Here is a 22144-nt window from a genome sequence, read left to right as displayed (position 1 = left end):
GCCTGTAATCGAACCCACAAATGCTGATGCTTCAGATACTCAACTAGTCTAAAGAAGTACCGTTTTATTGCTTCTTTAATTAGGACAACAGTTTTCAGCTGTGCTAACGTAATTGCAAAATGATTTTATAATTATCAATTAGCCTTTTAAAATGATGAACTTGGATTAGCTAACACAATGTGACATTGGAACACAGGAGTGATGGTTGCTGATAATGGGCCTCTGTACGCCTATGTAGATATTCCATACAAAATCAGCCGTTTCCAGCTACAATATTCATTTACAACATCAACAATATTTATACTGTATTTCTGATTAATTTGATGTGATTTTAATGTGCAAAAAATGTGCTTTTCTTTAAAAAACAAGGACATTACGAAGTGACCCCAAACTTTTGAACGGTAGTGTATATCAAATCAAAATCAAATCAAATCAAATTTTATTTCTCACATACACATGGTTAGCAGATGTTAATGCGAGTGTAGCGAAATGCTTGTGCTTCTAGTTCCGACAATGCAGTAATAACCAACAAGTAATCTAACTAACAATTCCAAAACTACTGTCTTATACACAGTGTAAGGGGATAAAGAATATGTACATAAGGATATATGAATGAGTGATCGTACAGAGCAGCATAGGCAAGATACAGTAGATGGTATCGAGTACAGTATATACATATGAGATGAATATGTAAACAAAGTGGCATAGTTAAAGTGGCTAGTGATACATGTATTACATAAGGATGCAGTCGATGATATAGAGTACAGTATATACGTATGCATATGAGATGAATAATGTAGGGTAAGTAACATTATATAAGGTAGCATTGTTTAAAGTGGCTAGTGATATATTTACATAAATTCCCATTATTAAAGTGGCTGGAGTTGAGTCAGTGTCAGTGTCAGTGTGTTGGCAGCAGCCACTCAATGTTAGTGGTGGCTGTTTAACAGTCTGATGGCCTTGAGATAGAAGCTGTTTTTCAGTCTCTCGGTCCCAGCTTTGATGCACCTGTACTGACCTCGCCTTCTGGATGATAGCGGGGTGAACAGGCAGTGGCTCGGGTGGTTGATGTCCTTGATGATCCCTCACCTCCTCCCTGTAGGCCGTCTCGTCGTTGTTGGTAATCAAGCCTACCACTGTTGTGTCGTCCGCAAACTTGATGATTGAGTTGGAGCGTGCGTGGCCACGCAGTCGTGGGTGAACAGGGAGTACAGGAGAGGGCTCAGAACGCACCCTTGTGGGGCCCCAGTGTTGAGGATCAGCAGGGAGGAGATGTTGTTGCCTACCCTCACCACCTGGGGGCAGCCCGTCAGGAAGTCCAGTACCCAGTTGCACAGGGCGGGGTCGAGACCCAGGGTCTCGAGCTTGATGACGAGCTTGGAGGGTACTATGGTGTTGAATGCCGAGCTGTAGTCGATGAACAGCATTCTCACATAGGTATTCCTCTTGTCCAGATGGGTTAGGGCAGTGTGCAGTGTGGTTGAGATTGCATCGTCTGTGGACCTATTTGGGCGGTAAGCAAATTGGAGTGGGTCTAGGGTGTCAGGTAGGGTGGAGGTGATATGGTCCTTGACTAGTCTCTCAAAGCACTTCATGATGACGGAAGTGAGTGCTACGGGCGGTAGTCGTTAGCTCAGTTACCTTAGCTTTCTTGGGAACAGGAACAATGGTGGCCCTCTTGAAGCATGTGGGAACAGCAGACTGGTATAGGGATTGATTGAATATGTCCGTAAACACACCGGCCAGCTGGTCTGCGCATGCTCTGAGGGCGCGGCTGGGGATGCCGTCTGGGCCTGCAGCCTTGCGAGGGTTAACACGTTTAAATGTCTTACTCACCTCGACTGCAGTGAAGGAGAGACCGCATGTTTTCGTTGCAGGCCGTGTCAGTGGCACTGTATTGTCCTCAAAGCGGGCAAAAAGTTATTTAGTCTGCCTGGGAGCAAGACATCCTGGTCCGTGACCAGGATATATACAGTTGAAGTCGGAGGGTTACATACACTTAGGTTGGCATCATTAAAACATTTTTCAACCACTCCACAAATTTCTTGTTAACAAACTATAGTTTTGATAAGTCGGTTAGGACATCTACTCTGTGCATGACAAAAGTCATTTTTCCAACAATTGTTTACAGACAGATTATTTCACTTATAATTCACTGTATCACAATTCCAGTGGGTCAGAAGTTTACATACACTAAGTTGACTGTGCCTTTAAACAGCTTGGAAAATTCCAGAAAATGATGTCATGGCTTTAGAAGCTTCTGATAGGCTAATTGACATAATTTGAGTCAATTGGAGGTGTACCTGTGGATGTATTTCAAGGTCTAACTTCAAACTCAGTGCCTCTTTGCTTGACCTCATGGGAAAATAAAAATAAATCAGCCAAGACCTCTGAAAAACAATTGTAGACCTCCACAAGTCTGGTTCATCCTTGGGAGCAATTTCCAAACTCCTGAAGGTACCACGTTCACCTGTACAAACAACAGTACGCAAGTATTAACACCATGGGACCACGCAGCCATCATACCGCTCAGGAAGGAGATTCTGTCTTCAAGAGATGAAAGTACTTTGGTGCGAAAAGTGTAAATCAATCCCAGAACAACAGCAGGAGGACCTTGTGAAGATGCTGGAGGAAACAGGTACAAAAGTATCTATATCCACAGTAAAATGAGTCCTATATCGACATAACCTGAAAGGCCGCTCAGCAAGTAAGAAGCCACTGCTCCAAAACCGCAATAAAAAAAGACAGACTACGGTTTGCAACTGCACATGGGGAGAAAAATAGTACTTTTTCAAGAAATGTCCTCTAGTCTGATGAAACAAAATTAAAACTGTTTGGCCATAGTGACCATCGTTTGGAGGAAAAAGGAGGAGGCTTGCAAGCCGAAGAACACCATCCCAACGGTGAAGCACGGGGGTAGCAGCATCATGTTGTGGGGGTGCTTCACAAAATAGATGGCATCATGAGCCAGGAAAATTATGTGGATATATTGAAGCAATGTCTCAAGACGTCAGTCAGGAAGTTAAAGCTTGGTTGCTAATGGATTTTCCAAATGGACAATGACCTCAAGCTTACTTCCAGAAGTTGTGTCAAGGTATTGGAGTGGCCATCACAAAGCCCTGACCTCAATCCTATAGAACATTTGTGGACAGAACTGAAAAAGCGTGTGCGAGCAAGGAGGCCTACAAACCTGACTCAGTTACACCAGCTCTGTCAGGAGGAATGTGCCAAAATTCAACCAACTTATTGTGGGAAGCTTGTGGAAGGCTACCGAAAACGTTTGACCCAAGTTAAACAATTTAAACACTGACATTCAATTAGTATTTGGTAGATGTAAACTGCTGACCCACTGGGAATGTGACGAAGAAATAAAACCTGAAATAAATAATTCCCTCTACTATTATTCTGACATTTCACATTCATAAAATAAAGAGGATCATCAAACTGACCTAAGACAGGGAATTTTTACTAGGACTAAATGTCAGGAATTGTGAGAAACTGAGATTTAAATCTATTTGGCTAAGGTGTATGTAAACTTCTGACTTCAACTGTTCATGGCCATTAAGGCCAGATCATTCTTCAAGATGTTCAAACGTTCATAGATGACCAGCAGGGTCAAATAATAATCACAGTGGTTGTTGAGGGTGCAAAAGGTCAGCACCTCAGGAGTAAATGTCAGTTGGCTTTTCATAGCCGAGCATTCAGAGGTCATAACAGCAGGTGCGGTAGAGAGGGGGAGGGGCTGGAAAACAGCAGGTCCGGGACAATGTATCACGTCTGGGGAATAGTTCAGGGTTCCATAGCCGCAGCTTGTTCCTCAGGTGGCTGAGGTCCTGTGCGTAGTTATATGGATTGTTACACTTTGAAATCAATGGTTCTTGTTTGGCATGCATTTTAAAGTGAGACAATACTTCTGTTAATTAAGTATTTCCGTTAACGTGGAATTGCTCTGTAGTAGACCATCCTGATCGGTGTACAGTCGTCGCTCTGTGATAGCCTATTCTCTGTCACTCACACTCACTCCCAGACCACTGTAACTACCAGATATCTATTCTTGGTGGGAGGCTGTTGTGTGTGTCCTCTGCCACCGTGGCTAAATGTGTGCGTTCATATCCCTTTACATACGAGGGACCATCCTCTATATAGATACAGCATAGACTCACGCCTCAGAAAAGCACCTGCTTTTTCCTGCCTCTTCGGGATGTCAGACAGACTGCAGTGGGTGCTGCTATTTAAAGGAGCATAAAGATTATCTGACACGAGGGAGTTATGGATGGAAGCTACTCTGGCAGGGGAGCCCTTGAACCTTGCGTTGATGTTGATGGGGATTTTCAATGTCAGATACTGTAGATCACTGACAGTGCTTCCAAACCAGAGGAAGACCCAGTTCCCAGTCAAGAAAACAAGGGGAGGAGGGTCTTGGCTGTCACTAGATGCAGTAAAATGTGAATGAAGTAAGGGATTTTGTGTCCTCTGAGAAACCGAAGGAAATGGCTAGCTCCAGTCAGAGCCTTAAATATTCCAAATAAGGCTGTGGTGCCAGTAGGCTACTGTTTTTGCTTTATTTATAGTAGACCTATATTTGTAATACTATATGCAACTCTGGCCATTTTAGGCTTTATTTAGGACAGTGTGTCTCTCTGCCATTGTCATCTGATCACAAGAAGGCTCTGTGTGTGTGTGTGTGTGTGGGTTCAGGTGATTGGGGTCAGGCTGGCCTCACCTGTGTTCCTTTTGAGGTTAGTTGAGGTTTCCGCTGTGGATTTCCTATCCAGTCATATCTGTAGCCGCAGCCATCTCTTTCTGTTTCTGATTCTGTGGGTTTAAAGCTGGTTTTGAAAATGAGTGAATTAGCACCTGTATGATCTTCACTTACTGAGAATAGCTTGTGACATCATGCCAGTGTTGTCTGAGAGAGACTTGTGGGAGGAAGTCCGTAATAAAGTAGGATTTAAAGGCGAGTGTTGTTGTGGTGAGTAGTAGTGTCTGTTTGTGTTGGATTACATTAAAGTTTCAATCCCATTCAGACACAGGGCTGTAAAAGTACCGTCTTTATGCAGGGTCAGGGTGGTCGGTAGGGGGTAGAAATGATGTCCTTAGCCTGTGATGAAAGAAGGTACCAGCCTTGGAGAACAATAATAGTCTTTGGCAGGATCAAGTTTTAACTTGATTTTTCCCAGAGGTCAATTGGCTTTGGTTTAGCATAAAACCGCTAAATAATGCAGTCAAAAATGAAACCTGAACTGAAACCTTCCTATTTTCTTCTCCCTGCAGTCTAGCTGATCCCCAGTGAGAGATGTGGATCCCCCCAGCACTCCAATGCTGAGCACCAATAGAGGTCAAAGGTCGACACGGTTAGAAGAGGTCAACACCATCATGGCTGACAGAGATGGGCATGGCGGCGGGGTGGATGTGCCCACCATCGCCCCAGGCCAGGTGTACGTGGAGGTGGAGTACGACTATGAGTACACGGCCAAGGACAAGCTGATCTCCATCAGGCAGGGGGAGTGCTACATGCTGGTCAGGAAGACCAACGAGGACTGGTGGCAGGTGAGGAAGGAGGAGGGGATGAAAGCCTTCTATGTCCCAGCACAGTACGTCAGGGAAGTGCGCCGGGCGCTCATGCCCCCTCAGAAGCCTCTCATGTCATGCGGGATTGGTGGGGTGAGTGGGGCGTTCCGTGTGAAGCCTACAGTTCTGGATATATGCAGAGCGTCCAATGAGAACCTCAACAACAGGCTGCCTCAGGAGATGTCTAGTTTTGGGCGTCCGTCGCCCTCCTCCACGCCGTCGCCCTTTCCGGTGCACGTCACCCTGCCCGCTCTGACCAAGGACGCCAACCAGAACCCGGGCAGCCCGCGGCACAGCAAGCCCCCTGGTGTAGCCGAGCTGGTGCTCCTACACAACAACAATAACCATCACCACAGCAACAACTCCACGTTACCACGGATGCGGGCGGACTCTCCGCCCCCCAGGGCCCCTTACAACGACCATAAACACCACCAGGGAAGTGATGATACAGAACAGACCCCCTCCTCTTCTGGCGACTCCCCGGGGGAGGGGTCAGAGACGCTCCGGAACGACTCGGAGTCTGGAGACGACCTAAGTAGCAGCTCTGCTGAACACATGCAGGTAGGAGACAGTATGATGAACATGCTGTTCTTAAATGGGAACCGACACACCCATGATTATTACAGCCCTTTCTCTATCCAGCATCCTCTTTTCTCCCTTGCTCTCTTTTTCATCCATGTCCCTGGCTAGCTTGAAGACATTAGCTGATAAGTGTCCTCCTTCCCATCTCTCCCTCCTGTCAGATTAGATTTTGATTGATTGCGGGTCTCTCCTCCACTGTGTCCTGCGGAGCTGCCTTCGTTCACCAGCCCCCATGGACAATGCTGTTTTATTCCACCCCATTGCCTTGAATACTCTTGGCCTCATTTGCCAGATCTGACAAGAGCAGCAACAGTTGCTGCAGGTGCCTATTAATAAAGGTGGTGGGGGGTAGATGCTCCTCGTGTTCGCGTTGGGCCATTTAAAGACTAAATAGGGTGTTCATAGCACCACTGTTAAATCTGAAGGTTCTGTAATTGAGTGTGGTTGTCGGACCTACACGGGACATACACTGGAGTGATATGCTGATCCATGAAGCAGGTGTCAGGTTTTGGATGTAGTTGCTGATGAGGTCAGTTTTGAGGGGTCAACTTCAACAGTGGAATATAGTGCTGATGAGTTTGGAGCCTAAACTTTCCTTTGTACCAACAGGTCTCTCTCTCTCAGCAAGCGGGTAGAATGGCTCTGGGAGCCTCCAAGTCTAGAGCAGAGAGCCATGGGAGTCTCAGTTGAGTGTCCACCTCAGCAACAGCATGTGTGTAACTCGCAGACCTCACCAAGGTTGATCATGTAGGTCTCCTCCTCCCACCTCCATGATGACTCATTATCATCATCAGGAGAGGCCTGGATCATCCGGTCTGTCTCAGTCTGAGGTGTAAATGAATGAACCCGTGAATAAAATGACAAGAGGAGTCCCTCCTGTGAAGGAGGTGGTGGTCTACAGAAGGAGCAGATGGATTTGGGAGCATTTTTTTTTTAAGGTTCTTTCTAAATTCAAGCTATGGGTAGATTATGTGAAGGTTCTTTGTCGAGAAGGAGGCAGAAGGCGGCTGAGGAACAAAGAGAGGGCCTGGGCTTGAATAGAAACTAGGTCATATCAGCTGAGGATCAGTCTTCTCGGCTCTGTCGCCCCACTGTGTGTGTGTGTGCGCAAAGAGTGAAAGCCATGTGCTAGGGGTTAGAGGAGAGGGAGAGAATGGAACCAATGGTCTGCAGACCATGACAAGATTTGAATGTGTTTTGTTGTAAAACAATGATGAAATCCCAACCAGCTGCATGCAAAATTATGTCTAATTCACCAGAATTAATTTCATGCTTGTCAAACTGGTGACCATAATCATACACATTTGCCCCGGTCATTTACATGTTACTTGTGCATCAAGGGGTTTTTGTCATAATTATTTTGACAGATTGTAGTGGGTAGTTGCAACTGAGCGTATGCCTAGCCCACGGCAAATTGGCTCTGCCAGTGAACCGCGGAGCTCACTCACTGTCTGGTCAGGTGAAACCCGCTCCATGTCATTTCGTGGCCAGTTGCCATATGCAGGTGATTGGCCCTGCAGTGCAACCAACCAACACTTTCAATTCCTGTGTCATTGCACAGTTACAGCAGAAAAGTGTGTATGTGAAGCAAAGCGCTTTGAGCTGAGACATTTACACGAAGCCTCTTTTCCCCTTTTTCTATCATCCCCTCCTTCCCCCTCCTCCCTTGCCTGTATTCCCTCCTTCCCTCTCCTCCCTTGCCTGTATCCCCTCCTTCCCTCTCCTCCCTTGCCTGTATCCCCTCCTTCCCCTGTATCCCCTCCTCCCTTGCCTGTTTCCCCCTTGCCTTCCCTCCCTCCTCCCCTTGCCTGTATCCCCCCTCCCCTGCCTGTATCTCCTCCCTTGCCTGTATCCCCCCTCCCCCTGCCTGTATCCCCTCCGTCTCTCTCCCTCCCCTGCCTGTCCCTTGCCTGTATCCCCTCCTCTCCCTCCCTTGCCTGTATCCCCTCTCCCCTCCTCCCTTGCCTTTATCCCCTCCTCCCTTGCCTGTATCCCCTCCTCTCCTCCCCCTTTGCCTGTATCCCCTCCTTCCCTCTCCTCCCTTGCCTGTATCCCCTCCTTCCTCCCCCTCCTTCTTGCCTGCCTATCCCCTCTCCTTCCTCGCTTGCCTGTATCCCCTCCTTCCCTCTCTTCCCTTTCCTCCTGTATCCCCCTTCCTCCCTTGCCTTCCATCCCCTCCTCCTCCCTTGCCTGTATCCCCTCCTTCCTCCCTTGCCTGTATCCCCTCCTTCCCCCTTGCCTGTATCCCCTCCTTCCCCCCTCTTCCCTCTCTTCCCTTCACCTGTATCCCCTCCTCCCCTCTCCTCCCTTGCCTTTATCCCCCTTCCATCCTTCCCTCCTTCCATCCCTCCCTTGCCTGTATCCCCTCCTTCCTCCCTTGCCTGTATCCCCTCCTTCCTCCCTAGCCTCCCTTGCCTTTATCCCCTCCTTCCCTCTCCTCCCTAGCCTGTATCCCTCCTTCCATCTCCTCCCTTGCCTGTATCCCCTTCCCTCCTTCCCTTCCCTCTCTTCCCTTCGCCTGTATCCCCTCCTCCCCTTTCCTCCCTTGCCTTTATCCCCTTCCATCCTCCCTCCCTCCCCTCTTCCCCCTTTGCCTGTATCCCCTCCTCCTCCCCACTCATCCCTTGTCTGTCCTTCCCTCCTCTATCCCTCCTTCCCTCTCTTCCCTTCGCCTGTATCCCCTCCTTCCATCTCCTCCCTTGCCTGTATCCCCTCCTTCCATCTCCTCCCCTCTCATCCCTTGCCTGTATCCCCTTCCATCACCTTTGCCTGTATCCCCTCCCATCTCCTCCCTTGCCTGTATCCCCTCCTTCCCTCCCCTCCCTTGCCTGTATCCCCTCCTTCCCTCCTTCCTGTATCCCCTCCCCCTCCCCTTGCCTGTATCCCCTCCTTCCCTCTACCCCCTTGCCTTTATCCTTCTCCCTCCATAGGATAGAGAATCATTGAATGTGTGTGAGGATTTGTCAGTGACGAGCTAGCCTGAGCCAGTGCCAGCTCGTCTCCCTAGCCTAAATTGATTTGATCAGATCAGTGAAGGATAGTAAACCTCTGTGTTACCATATTCTCCCTACCCTAATTCCCTTCTCTGTAGGGCTCTGTTAGGCCAGTAGTAGCTATAGGATCAGGTGGCCCACATTTCTCTGGTTGATTCACAGCTTTGGTCCGATGGGTTCGTTGGCAATGTCACCCCTGAGTCCCATTTAGATTCCGCTGACAACCCCTCCCCCATCCCTTCCTTGCTCTTCTAAAAGCACAGCTCCTATGCTCTTAAAGGATTGTCAAAATAAACCTCTTTCCTTACTGCTCAAGACCCTGACTGGCGTCTGTATGGAGTGGTATTTCAGTTCTTTAAAGGACATGATGTGGGCCACCCTTTACTGCGGCCAAGCTGTACCATTTTTAAAGCTTGTTATTTTTCACTTGTCCATACTAGGTTATTTTTGTAGCACATTGTGTGTCATGTGTATCATATACGAGACCCAATAAACATCATATATCACTATCTGTAGACAGCTTAGTGGTTAAGAGTGTTGGGCCAGTAACGAAAGATTGCTTGTTCAAATTCTCGAGCCGGCAAGGTGGAAGAACTGCCTTTCTGCCCTTGAGTAAGGCAGTTGGTTCAGAGGGGTTGGGGTTGGTTCAGAGGGGTTGAGTTAAATGTTAAATTAGGTTGAAAGCATTTAGTTGTGCAACTGACTAGATATCTTCTTTCTGTTCTCTCTGGGTCTGTGAGGGTAGTCATTCTCTCTCTCCCTTCCCCTCCCCCCAATGTGTCATTGAGTAGAGAGAGAATGATGCAGGCATTGCTTCATGGCGCTGTTGTTTGTCTGTGGCTTTCCCTTCTGGTGCCAGCCAGGCAGTGGAACTTGTTGGCTGCTTGCCTTGCTCTGCCTGAGACAACCCCCACGCTTTTCTGCCCATCAGACAAAACAATCTCTGAGAGGTGTGAGCGTATGTACGCCGTACGATGGCGAGATGTGACCCCTATCTTACTCTGTAACCCTGCATCCTTGATTTGGACTATTCTGCAAGATGCTCTTTGGTTCCCGAATTCGTGATTGTATAAATCTAATTATAACAACGCATAACTCTGCGATGCTTTAGGCTAGAAACAAGTGGTCAAATGCCAGAGGAAGACTTGACTCTGCACACGGGGATATCTTTGACCTTCTAATGTCGAGGAGTCTTAAATTAATCATATTTTTATTTTTTATTTTATTTACTGTAATAAAAAAAAGGGGGTGGGTGTGAATGGGAAAAGGGGGGCCCTGGGAATTGTTTTTGGGGAACCGCTGCTCTATAATAGAAGCCATACCCTGAATAGCCCTGAATATAATCACATATCGCATGTCTTTATGACAGCAACTCCCAATGGAAGGGGCACCACCACTTTGTTGTCTACCGTATATCCTCGACTTCCAGGCTTTGCTCAGCAACACAAATGGTGTATATGACAGAACTTGAATGAAACTGTATGTAGGAGTAAATCTGTGGAAAAGGAACAACTGGTCTGAGCTGTCCCAAGGTCAGATCTATGAATTTCCATCTGCCTTTACGTATGCTGTGTTAATCTGCTAGCGGGACTCTCATCTGATCTGGGTGCATCCTAAGTGGCACACTATTCCCAGGGATCCCAGGGATGCACCCAGATCAGATCAGATGAACACAGCATACATACTGTATGTAGTGCACTGCGTTTGACCAGAACACCATGGGTGCACTACATAGGGAATAGGGTGCATTTCTGAGACCGATGGCCAGACAGACATGGTTGTTTCAAGTAATCAATATAAGTAGTACTATAAAAAACATAATGTAGAACAAAAACAGACACATTAGAAATAAGAAGATCACAAGATCGTAAGTTACCTTTATACCGTGTGTTTGGAAAGTATTCAGACCCCTCAACTTTTCCCACATTTTGTTATGTTACAGCTTATTCTAAAATGTATTAAATATTTTTTTCCCCTCATCAATCTACACACAATAGCCCATAATGATGAAGCGAAAACAGTATTTTATACATTTTTGTAAATGTATTGCAATAAAAACTGAAATACCTTTATTTACATAAGTATTCAGTCCTTTTGCTATGAGAATTGAAATTGAGGTCCGGTGCATCCGGTTTCCATTGACCATCCTTGAGAGAATGCCAAGACTGTGCAATGCCGTCAAGGCAAAGGGTGGCTACTTTGAAGAATCTAAAATATATTTTGATTTAACACTTTTTTGGGGGGGTTACTACATGATCCCATATGTGTTATTTCATAGTTTTGATGTCTTCACTATTAATCTACAATGTAGAAAATAGTAAAAAGAAAGAAAAACCCTTGAATGAGTAGGTGTATCCAAACTTTTGACTGGCACTGTATATATCATTCTTTTTTGAGGGGATGCACAAAACAATTTAGGCAACTGGGATCTTGGTCCAGGAGGGTTGAATGTCTCTGCTGTAACCGAGAAGCTTGATGTTGACATCTAGCCACTTAGCTGGCAAGTTAGCAAACCAAATGCATAGCTGGAGCCCTGTGCTGGATATCATTTATTGGACACATCATAGATTTCTTATAGTTCTACTTAACTTCTAGTTATAAGCAGTGGCGTAGCACTCACCCCGGCAGGCCCAACAAGGTATTGAAAATCATTTCGAAATATTCCGGTAAACGGTGTATCGCCCAAGCCTAGTGGTCTGGGATGATGGAGTTCTGTGCCATAACCAGCCTTTCAAAGCACTTCATGATTACAGATGTGAGTCCTACAGGGTGGTAGTCATTTGGCCTTCGAGTTCTTGTGAACAGGTATGATGGAGGTCAGCTTGAGACATGTGGGGATTACAGACTGGGAGAGAAAATGACCGTGACTAAGCCTGCCAGCTGTTCTGCGCATTCTCTGAGAACTCGCCCTTGAATACCGTCTGGCCCTGTGGCCTTGCAGGTGTGATTAAAAACCTTACTCACGTCAACCTCGGGGAGCGAGATCACCCAGTCCCCTGGGTCGGCGGGAGTCCTCATGCATGGCTCTATGTTGTTTTTGTCGAACTGTGCATAAAATGCATTGAGTTCGTCTGGTAGGGAGGCATTGTTGGGCAGATCACGGTTTGGGTCTTCATTTGTAATCCATAATGGACTGTAGCCCTGCCACATGCAACGGGTGTCAGAGCCTATGTAATAGGATTCCACGTTGTTCCTATATTGTCCTTTTGCTTGTTTAAAGGCTCTGCAGAGGTCGTAGTGGGACTTCTTGTACTTGTTTGTATCCTCAGCCGTAGCATCGGGGTTGGCTGTGATAGCCCTGTGTGCTGTAGCCCTGTCCTCTAGTTTAGTGCCAACATTGGTGTTAATCCAGGGCTTTTGATTGGGGAAGCGGCAAACCTTCACTAATGATGCGGGTGAAGGAGGTGGTTAGCTTGCCGACGCTATCGACGGAGTCCCAGAACACATTCCAGTCGGCTCTAGCAAAGCAGTCCTGTAGCATAGCCTACGGAGGACGCTAGAACTAGCACACCATTTGCTGTACCACTCTCTCAATTTACCTGAATTCAATGTCCTGTTCGCTCGGTGAATGGATACTCCATCGAGTTAGATAGCCATGTGGAGTATCTTGTCCGAAAGCCATGTTTCAGAAAGGCAGGGTATATAGAAATTACGAGAGTCCCATTGATAACAATTATCAAGTGACTTTACCTTCAATAAACGAACATTGGCCAATAGAATGAAGGGAAGAGATGGCTGGTTTTCCCTTCGACATTAATCTTGCAAGGACTCCCCTTCTCCTGCCACTTTTTCGCCACTGGTGTTTCCTCTTGGGGACCCTGAAACTTCGGTAGGAATTAACTTTGGTCAACTCGCTCATACAAAAGTGACTCACCTTTCAGCCAGGTAAATGTCTATGGCAACGAATCTTTCAGATCTAGCCTACTACGGGGCAGGCTAACTCGCGGTTAACTCCACTTACCCTGAATTAAATGACTCAGCCGTGGGTTGAGGAGCAATGAAATCAGATTCCCTCCCTCTCGCAAAGATTACGTCATTAACCCCTTAATTTGAGGAAGACGACTGATTTCAGTATTTCATTGTATTAATCAAATCCAAATGTTTATGTTAAAATGTGTCACATTACACAGTTAGTAATGACAGAATGCATTTTAAACTTCACGCAAAATGACACTTCTGTATGAATAATATCAACAGGAGAGAGAAAAAAGGTGCTTGTGCATTGATAAACACATCAAAGCACACCAAAGATGGCATTAACGAAGTAATAAAATAAAGGTAGCACTTCTCAAAGCCTATTTCACCTCATAGCCTGCTTTCATTATGATTTTAAATCGAATTGTATTGGTCATGTCCACATATTTTGCCAACGTTATCGTATTAGCGAAATGCATATGTTTCTAGCTCCAACAGTGCAGTAATACCTAACTATACAAAACAATACACACAAATCCCCTCCAAAAAAGGAATGAAGAAATATACACATTTGCAAGTGAGCAATGTCACCCGAGTCCGGAATATAAATATATATGTATATGATGATGTGAATAGACATTATGGACAGTGTAGAAAAGGTGTGTACAGTAGTAGTTATATAGGATGAGCCTTTACTAGAATACAGTATATACACTGAGTTTACAAAACATTAGGAACACCTTCCTAATATTGAGTTGCACCCCCATTTGCCCTCAGAATGGACTACAAGGTGTCAAAAGTGTTCCACAGGGATGCCGGCCCATGTTGACTTCAATGCTTCCAACAGTTGTGTCAAGTTGGCTGGATGTCCTTTGGGTGTGGACCATTCTTGATACACACGGGAAACTGTTGAGTGTGTGAAAGGACGCGGCTGGGGATGCCGTCTGGGCCTGCAGCCCTGCGAGGGTTAACATGCTTAAATGTTTTCCTCACTTCGGCTGCAGTGAAGGAGAGTCCGCAGGTTTTGGTTGCGGGCTGTGTCAGTGGCACTCTATTGTCCTCAAAGCGGGCAAAAAAGTGATTTAGTCTGCCTGGGAGCAAGACATCCTGGTCCGTGACGGGGCTGGTTTTCTTTTTGTAATCCGTGATTGACTGTAGACCCTGCCACATACCTCTTGTTTCTGAGCCGTTGAATTGTGACTCTACTTTGTCTCTATACTGACGCTTAGCTTGTTTGATTGCCTTGCGAAGGGAATAGCTACACTGTTTGTATTCGGTCATGTTTCCGGTCACCTTGCCCTGGTTAAAAGCAGTGGTTCGCGCTTTGTTTCACGCGAATGCTGCCATCAATCCACGGTTTCTGGTTTGGGAATGTTTTAATCTTTGCTATGGGTACGACATCGTCAATGCACTTTCTAATGAACTCGCTCACCGAATCAGCGTATTCGTCAATGTTGTTGTTGGAAACAATGTTAGGATGTTTTCAACACAAATCTTCAATAATGTTCCAACCGGAGAATTCCTTTGTCTTCAGAAATGCAATGGAACTCAACCTAACTCTCACGTGAACGTGCATAACTAGCTCATGGCACTCTGCCAGAGCACTGACTCATTCAGCTCCCATTTCCCCCTCCTTCACAGTAGAAGCATCAAACAACATTCTAAAGACTGTTGACATCTAGTGGAAGCCTTAGGACGTGCAATTTGACCCCATACACTGTGTATTCGCTAGTCCAAGAGTTGAAAACTACAAACCTCAGATTTCCCACTTCCTGGTTCGATTTGTCTCAGGTTTTCACCTGCCATATGAGTTCTGTTATACTCACAGACATCATTCAAACAGTTGTAGAAACTTCAGTGTTTTCTATCCAAATCTACTAATAATATGCATATATTAGCAACTGGGACTGAGTAGCAGGCAGTTTACTCTGGGCACACTTTTCATCCAAACGTGAAAATGCTGCCCCCTATCCCAAACAGGTTAAGTCGTCACGGTGTTGGCTTAACCCTTGTGTTGTCTTAAGGGTAAAACGTGACCCGCCACTATGTTTAACAGCAGAGAAAGCCCCCTAAATGTATTTTTATATTTTTTCCTAGAGCGACCCCAACATTAGAAAACATCGCCTTTTGTTCATATTTCCATGAATGCTGTACACCACCAGGGTACAAAGATTGTTTTAGGGTCATTTTTGACCCAGCAGTTATAAAATAACACCACAACGACACACACACACGAGAAATTGAGGTTGTGTGTTACTGATTTGAGCTCAACCAGCAGCTCCTGAAGAGGAAAATCACCATGGTTAGCACAGTTAGAAAGAACAAGCCTGAGCTCCCTGCACTCTTCGCAACAATGGGGAGAGAGGCCTTCTCATCAAAGTTTACCATCCCCACCACCACTCTAGTTTCTTACCTCCCAAAGAGGAACAAGAATGTGGTCCTCCTGAGCACACTGCACAAAACGGCTGAGATCAGTGATCGTAAGGACAGGAAGCCAGCCATCATCCTAGACTACAACCACAACAAAGGAGGCATAGACAATCTGGACAAGGTGATTGGAACTTACAGCTGCAGGAGGATGACTACCCGCTGGCCCCTGGTCAATCTTCGAAAACAAAATGGAAGTGTCCTCATACAATGCCTTCGTGATATGGAACAAGATCAACCCTACCTGGATGCCTGATAAGCGGAACAAGAGGAGGGTGTTCCTGGTTCGGCTGTGAAAGGCACTTGTAACCCCACACATTCAAAGAAGGGAGCGCCTCCCCTGCACAGCAGCCTCTGCAGCGCTTGTGAAAGCTTTTCAGGGGGTTGAATCTTGTCCTGATCCACCTGAGGCTGCAGCTGAGGCAGGCAAGAGGAGGGGATGCCAATTCTGCCCCCCAAAGAAGGACTGTAAAACAAATACTATGTGCTGCACATAGTTGAGAACTTGTTCTCAACTAACCTACCTGGTTAAATAACGGTGAAATGTGAGGAATATATCTTGCATACTGTCCTACATGTGCAAATTAGAGTTGATTGCTTTATGTTCTTCATGTTTTTGTTTTGAATCTATCTCTTATTTTATTGTTGTTTATACACCTTGTGGGTGGGGGCAATCGTTCAAAAAATGGGAGGACTAGTATTTTGTTGTTGAATTCTTCATTGTACATTATATAAGAATAAATCACTATGGTGCCAAAAACTTTCAAGACTTATTGTTTCCCTTCAATAAAATGCATTCAAAACTACTTTCTGCACATTTCTGCTACTTTCTTAGGCTATCTCTTGAAAAGTGCCATCTCTTGAAAAAATAGTTTACACCTCTGCAGTACCTGTAGCAATAATAATAATAAACATCTACTTTAGTGAAGAAAACAATTATGACAGGTGTGTTGTACTAAAAATGAGTGGTGTCTACTGATTAAATACAGTCTTTCTGCATTGTGAAGAGAGAAAACACAGATATTCACAAGGTTTGTGATGAATGACAGGTTGTTTCTTCATGCAAAATAGATTTGGGGATTAAAATTCAATGAAGCTGCTTTATTTTAGAGGTTTAGTGAAGGCGGGTCATTTTTTAACCTTTAGGACAAGGGGAGTATACAGAATGTTAAGACTACACAAGGGTTAAGAGGTAATATACACGGCCGTGACGATGACCGAAGATAATTTTCTCAAGAGGGAAAGTGGTTGTTGAATTCCAGTTTCTCTTATCACATGAGATGGTTGTTTTCCTGTTAGTGGGATTAGTGGGTCTCTGAACTAGATGTGAACCAATGACTTACTTTACCGTCTGTCCATGAATGACTGGAAAGAGAAACATTACAACAATATCATGTCATTAAAGATGCAGAAGAAGCATCTTGTGAGGGGATGGAAATCTGCTAGCTAGTTTTGTGCTGTCTGTCTCTCTGTGTCTCCTCTCTTTCTTTCATGTGATTTATTTGGGCTTACACATTTATCTCAGTCTGTTAGGCACTTGTTTACAAACTTGTGCAAGGGGAGCAAAGGTTGTGAATGTGTAACAGGTTACTGACTGACATAGCTCACAATGTTGTGTGTGGCTATGGGTGACAGACAGTTCTTCATATTTCACCTTAGAAAAATATAACCTCAAAAATATGATTTGCTGTTGTGATAAAGTTTTTGGATACTTCTAGAAACCAGGTTGATTGGTCTGTTAAAATTTGCCCTCTGTTCTGTTTGAGCTGGGCTGCCTGACCTAGCTACTTCCCAGGCGCTGGCTGAAAAGGAGGCCCCTGCTTGTTTTCCAGTGCATACTTGTCATTCCTGCCCCCCCCCACACTTGTAACCTACTGTACAGACCTGGCTGTGGGTCTAGTGCACGGGTAATTCAATGAAGCTTCTCTTCTTCACTTTCTCTCTCTTCCCCTGCTTCTCTTTTTCACTTTCTTTGTCTCTCCCTCTGATTCTCTTTGTCTCTCCCTCTGGGTCTCTTTGTCGCTCCTCTCTCTGTAGTTCTCTCTCTTCTATTTCTCTTTCTCCATCTCTTTCAATATATATTTTTTAAATGTTCTTCCATCTCTCTCTCGTGATGATGATGATGATGAGTGCTGTTGATAGGTTGTCAGAGGTACTATATGTGAAGGACATGACTCTACTCATAGTAACTGAAAACATCTCCGGCTCCAGGCAGCCTTTACGATAGGTAGCTAACCTGTTTGAACTTTACTTCATCCTCTCCCAGAGATTTGTGGTTCTGTGCTGAGATGACGGGATTAAAGTCTACAGCGTCCTGGGGAGGTTGAGCATCTCCTCTCCTTTTGCGTGTGTGCGCCTCCTAGAAGTGGAGCTGATGTATATATCTCCTGGTTAGCAAGAATCCTGTCTGTTTCATAACCTGGGATTTCTGGTAATCCTTCGGAAAGGTTGGAGAGGAGGAGAATCGCTCACTGTGGGACATTTATTCACCTTTTGAACGATTGCAGCGATGAATCTCTTGTACTCATTCTCTCTCTCCGACATTCCCTCACTTTCTCTTATTCGGTTTTTCACTCCCCTGTCATCCACTCCCTCTGACTCCCTTTGCTTGCTCTCTGTCTCTGTCTCTGTCTCTCTGTCTGTCTCTCTGTGTGTGTGGGGAGCTGTGCTGGACTGACTGGGACAGCATGTACCCAGAGGACAAGGTAAGCGCCAGAAGGAATGAATGCGTGAACGAGAGTTATCCCGGATTTTTATTTTTTTAATTTTTTTAAATGTATGCTTTTCCTCACCTCTTTCCTTCCCGCCTTCCTCCCCACCTTGCCTTCCATCCCACCTTCCCTTCCTCTGCTCCAGCCACACACCTGATTAAACTAGCTGAGGCTAGTGTGTCAACTAGCTAGCGTTCCAAAATCAACGTACTGCCTTGCCTTGGTACCACTGCTGAAATCCTGCTTGCTACTAGCGTTGTTATTTTGGTTGTTGTGGTGTTAGGAAGACTAGAGTTTCCCTCATCTGTGCAGATTGACAGCCACCAGTGCCTTTTGAGTGTGTGTTTACTGTTGTGATGGTGTAAGAAACTAACCCGTGCTTTGGCGACTGATCGGAGCGGAGGGTAGATTGTGTGTAACTGAACTGTGTTGAAGAGGATGCTTCAGACTCGTCTCTCAGGACCCTGTCATATAACCTAGACTATGTCTGGAACCGTTTGAACAGCTGGTAGTAGATTCCCAGAGGCCCACCTGGTTCAGTGGGACAGGATACAGGTTGATTCAAGATGCTGCCTGGAGGAGGCTCTACGTTTAGGTGATAGTGGTCCCAACAAATATGACACATTTCTGTTGCGATAGACAGTATAGCTAGTTCTATGTACAGTTGAAGTCGGAAGTTTACATTCACCTTAGCCAAATTCATTTAAACTCAGTTTTTCACAATTCCTGACATTTAATCCTAGTACAAATTTCCTCTCTTAGGTCAGTTAGGATCACCACTTTATTTTAAGAATGTGAAATGTCAGAATAATAGTAGAGAACGATTTATTTCAGGTTTTATTTCTTTCATCACATTCCCAGTGGGTCAGCAGTTTAAATACACTCAATTAGTATTTGGTAGCATTTCCTTTAAATTGTTTAACTTGGGTCAAACGTTTCGGGTAGCCTTCCACAAGCTTCCCACAATAAGTCGGGTGAATTTTGGCCCATTCCTCCTGACAGACCTGGTGTAACTGAGTCAGGTTTCTAGGCCTCCTTGCTTGCACACGTTTTGTCAGTTCTGCCCACAAATGTTCTATAGGATTGAGGTCAGGGCTTTGTGATGGCCACTCTAATACCTTGACTTTGTTGTCCTAAATCAATTTTGCCACGACTTTGGAAGTATGCTTGGGGTCATTGTCCATTTGGACGACCCATTTGCGACCTTGCTTTAACTTCCTGACTGATGTCTTGAGATGTTGCTTCAATATATCCACATAATTTCCCCTCCCCCATGATGCCATCTATTTTGTGAAGTGCACCAGTCCCTTCTGCAGCAAAGCACCCCCACAACATGATGCTGCCACCCCCGTGCTTCACGGTTGGGATGGTGTTCTTCGGCTTGCAAGCATCCTCCTTTTTCCTCCAAACATGACGATGATCATTATGGCCAAACAGTTCTATTCTTGTTTCATCAGACCATTTCTCCAAAATGTACGATCTTTATCCCCATGTGCAGTTGCAAACCGTAGTATGGCTTTTTTTATGGTGATTTTGGAGCAGTGGCTTCTTCCTTGCTGAGCGACCTTTCAGGATATGTCTATAGGACTCGTTTTACTGTGGATACAAATACTTGTGTACCTGTTTCCTCCAGCATCTTCACAGGGTCCTTTGCTGTTGTTCTGGGAATGATTTGCACTTTTTGCACCAAAGTACGTTCATCTCTAGGAGACTGAACGCATCTCCTTCCTGAGCGGTAAGATGGCTGCGGGGTGCCATGGTGTTAATACTTGTGAACTATTGTTTGTACAGATGAAAGTGGTACCTTCAGGTGTTTGGAAATTGCTCCCGAGAATGAACCAGACTTGTGGAGGTCTTGGGCTGATTTCTTTTGAATTTCCCATCATGTCAAGCAAATAGGCAGGTAGGCCTTGAAATACATCCACAGGTACACCTCCAATTGACTCAAATTATGTCAATTAGCCTATCAGAAGGAATTTTCCAAGCTGTTTAAAGACACAGTCAACTTAGTGTATGTACATTTCTGACCCACTGGAATTGTGATGGTGAAATAATCTGTCTGTAAACAATTGTCTGAAAAATTACTTCTCATGCACAAAGTAGATGTCCTAACCGACTTGCCAAAACTATAGTTTATTAAAAACCTCCTGATGCACCCATCCCGTTAGCGGGATCATTTTCATCAACATTGCAGAGCGCCAAATTCAAATTAAATTACTACAAATATTACATTTTCATGAAATCACAACTGCAATATAGCAAAACACAGCTTAGCTTGTTGTTAATCAACCTGGCATGTCAGATTTCAAAAAAGCTTTTCGGCAAAAGCATACCAAGCATTTATGTAAGGACATCTCTCTCAGTAGACAAAACATTACAAACAGCTAGCAGCCAAGTAGATTGGTCACGAAAGTCAGAAAAGCAATACAATTAATCGCTTACCTTTGATGATCTTCGGATGTTTGCACTCACGAGACTCCCCGTTACACAATAAATGTTCCTTTTGTTCCATAAATATTTATTTTTTATATCCAAAATACCTCCATTTGGTTGGCGCGTTCAGAAATCCACAGGCTCTAGCGGTCACGACATCGCAGACGAAAATTCAATAGTATCCGTAAAGTTTGTAGAAACATGTCAAACGTTTTTTAGAATCAATCCTCAGGTTGTTTTTACAATATATAATCAATAATATTTCAACAGGGACCGTAGCTTCTTCAATAGGAGAGAGAGAGAAATATCTGCTCCAAGCTGTTGTGCATGCTAAACGCTGCTGGCACCCAGCCATACAATGACGCAATGTGATCTATCTCGCTCATTTTTCAAAATAAAAGCCTGAAACTGTCTAAAGACTGTTCACACCATGGGGAAGCCATAGGAAAAGGAATCTGGTTGATATCCCTTTAAATGGAGTGAAGGCAGGCAATGGAACAGAAAGCTTTCAGGAAAAACAGCACGTCCGGGTTGGATTTTCCTCAGGTTTTCGCCTGCAGTATCAGTTCTGTTATACTCACAGACAATATTTTGACAGTTTTGGAAACTTTAGAGTGTGTTCTATCCTATTTAATTATATGCATATTCTAGATTCTGGGCCTGAGAAACAGGCAGTTTCATTTGGGTATGTTTTTCATCCAAACATCAAAATACTGCCCCCTACACTCAATAGGTTTTAACAAGACACATTATTTTTAAGGGGTGCACCAGATATTATCTTGATGTAAGGATTCAGGAGACTCCTTGCTCTGTGCTTCTACACCTGCATTGCTTGCTGTTTGGGGTTTTAGGCTGAGTTTCTGTACAGCACTTTGAGATATCAGCTGATGTACGAAGGGCTATATAAATACATTTGATTTGATTTGACTCCTGTCCGGGTGGAGTTAAAAAGGCCCTTTGGCTCTGTCAGCCATAGAGTGGCAAGCGAACGGTGCTGTGGTATCGTAGCTACGTTTTCTGATTCCTCACATTACAGCTGATTTGTACCTGGATGAATCAGAGCAAGCAGAGCGTTCAACAGGGACACTGTCTGTCACTCTTAACAGAGATAGTCTTTGTTTCTCTCAATGATATCGCAACTCCAGGTTTCAGAATTGGTGAAGGTTTCCCCCACGAATGATCTTCTTGCCTTACACAATATCTGGCACTAAAATCTTGGACTGCCTATCCCATCATTTTTAATAAATCTCAGCCCAGGGCATGAATAATATCTGGTGATTTTACAGTAGATGTGTCTCAAATGCCACCCTATTCCCAATGGGCCCTACATAGGGAATATAGTGCCATTTGGGACACGACCTATATTACATGTAAACTCATGTTCCTTCCTAATCTGCCTTGTTCGTCCTCTGTCTCAGGAGTCAGTCTCCTGTGGGTGGAACTATTTGTCATTTTGTTTTGTTTTTATGTCTGAGCTCTGTTCAGTCCAGGGGTGGATGCTGTTTGAAAAAG

The 22144-nt window shown here is 44.9% G+C and overlaps 1 protein-coding gene across 3 annotated transcripts in view; it reads left to right on the top strand.

Moving 5' to 3' along the window:
• LOC112215604 (rho GTPase-activating protein 12) overlaps positions 1-22144 on the top strand; it is a 107358-nt gene that overhangs the window by 4046 nt on the left and 81168 nt on the right. For all 3 annotated transcript variants that reach the window (XM_024374764.2, XM_024374766.2, XM_024374767.2), the window contains exon 2: positions 5275-6132. In XM_024374764.2, the coding sequence (XP_024230532.1) occupies positions 5320-6132 (813 nt within the window). In that variant the 5' untranslated portion in view covers positions 5275-5319. The remainder of the gene's footprint in view (positions 1-5274; positions 6133-22144) is intronic.

Source organism: Oncorhynchus tshawytscha, linkage group LG16 (genome assembly GCF_018296145.1).
Source record: "Oncorhynchus tshawytscha isolate Ot180627B linkage group LG16, Otsh_v2.0, whole genome shotgun sequence".
Taxonomy (NCBI): Eukaryota; Metazoa; Chordata; class Actinopteri; order Salmoniformes; family Salmonidae; genus Oncorhynchus; species Oncorhynchus tshawytscha.
This window is presented reverse-complemented; position numbering and strand designations above follow the sequence as displayed.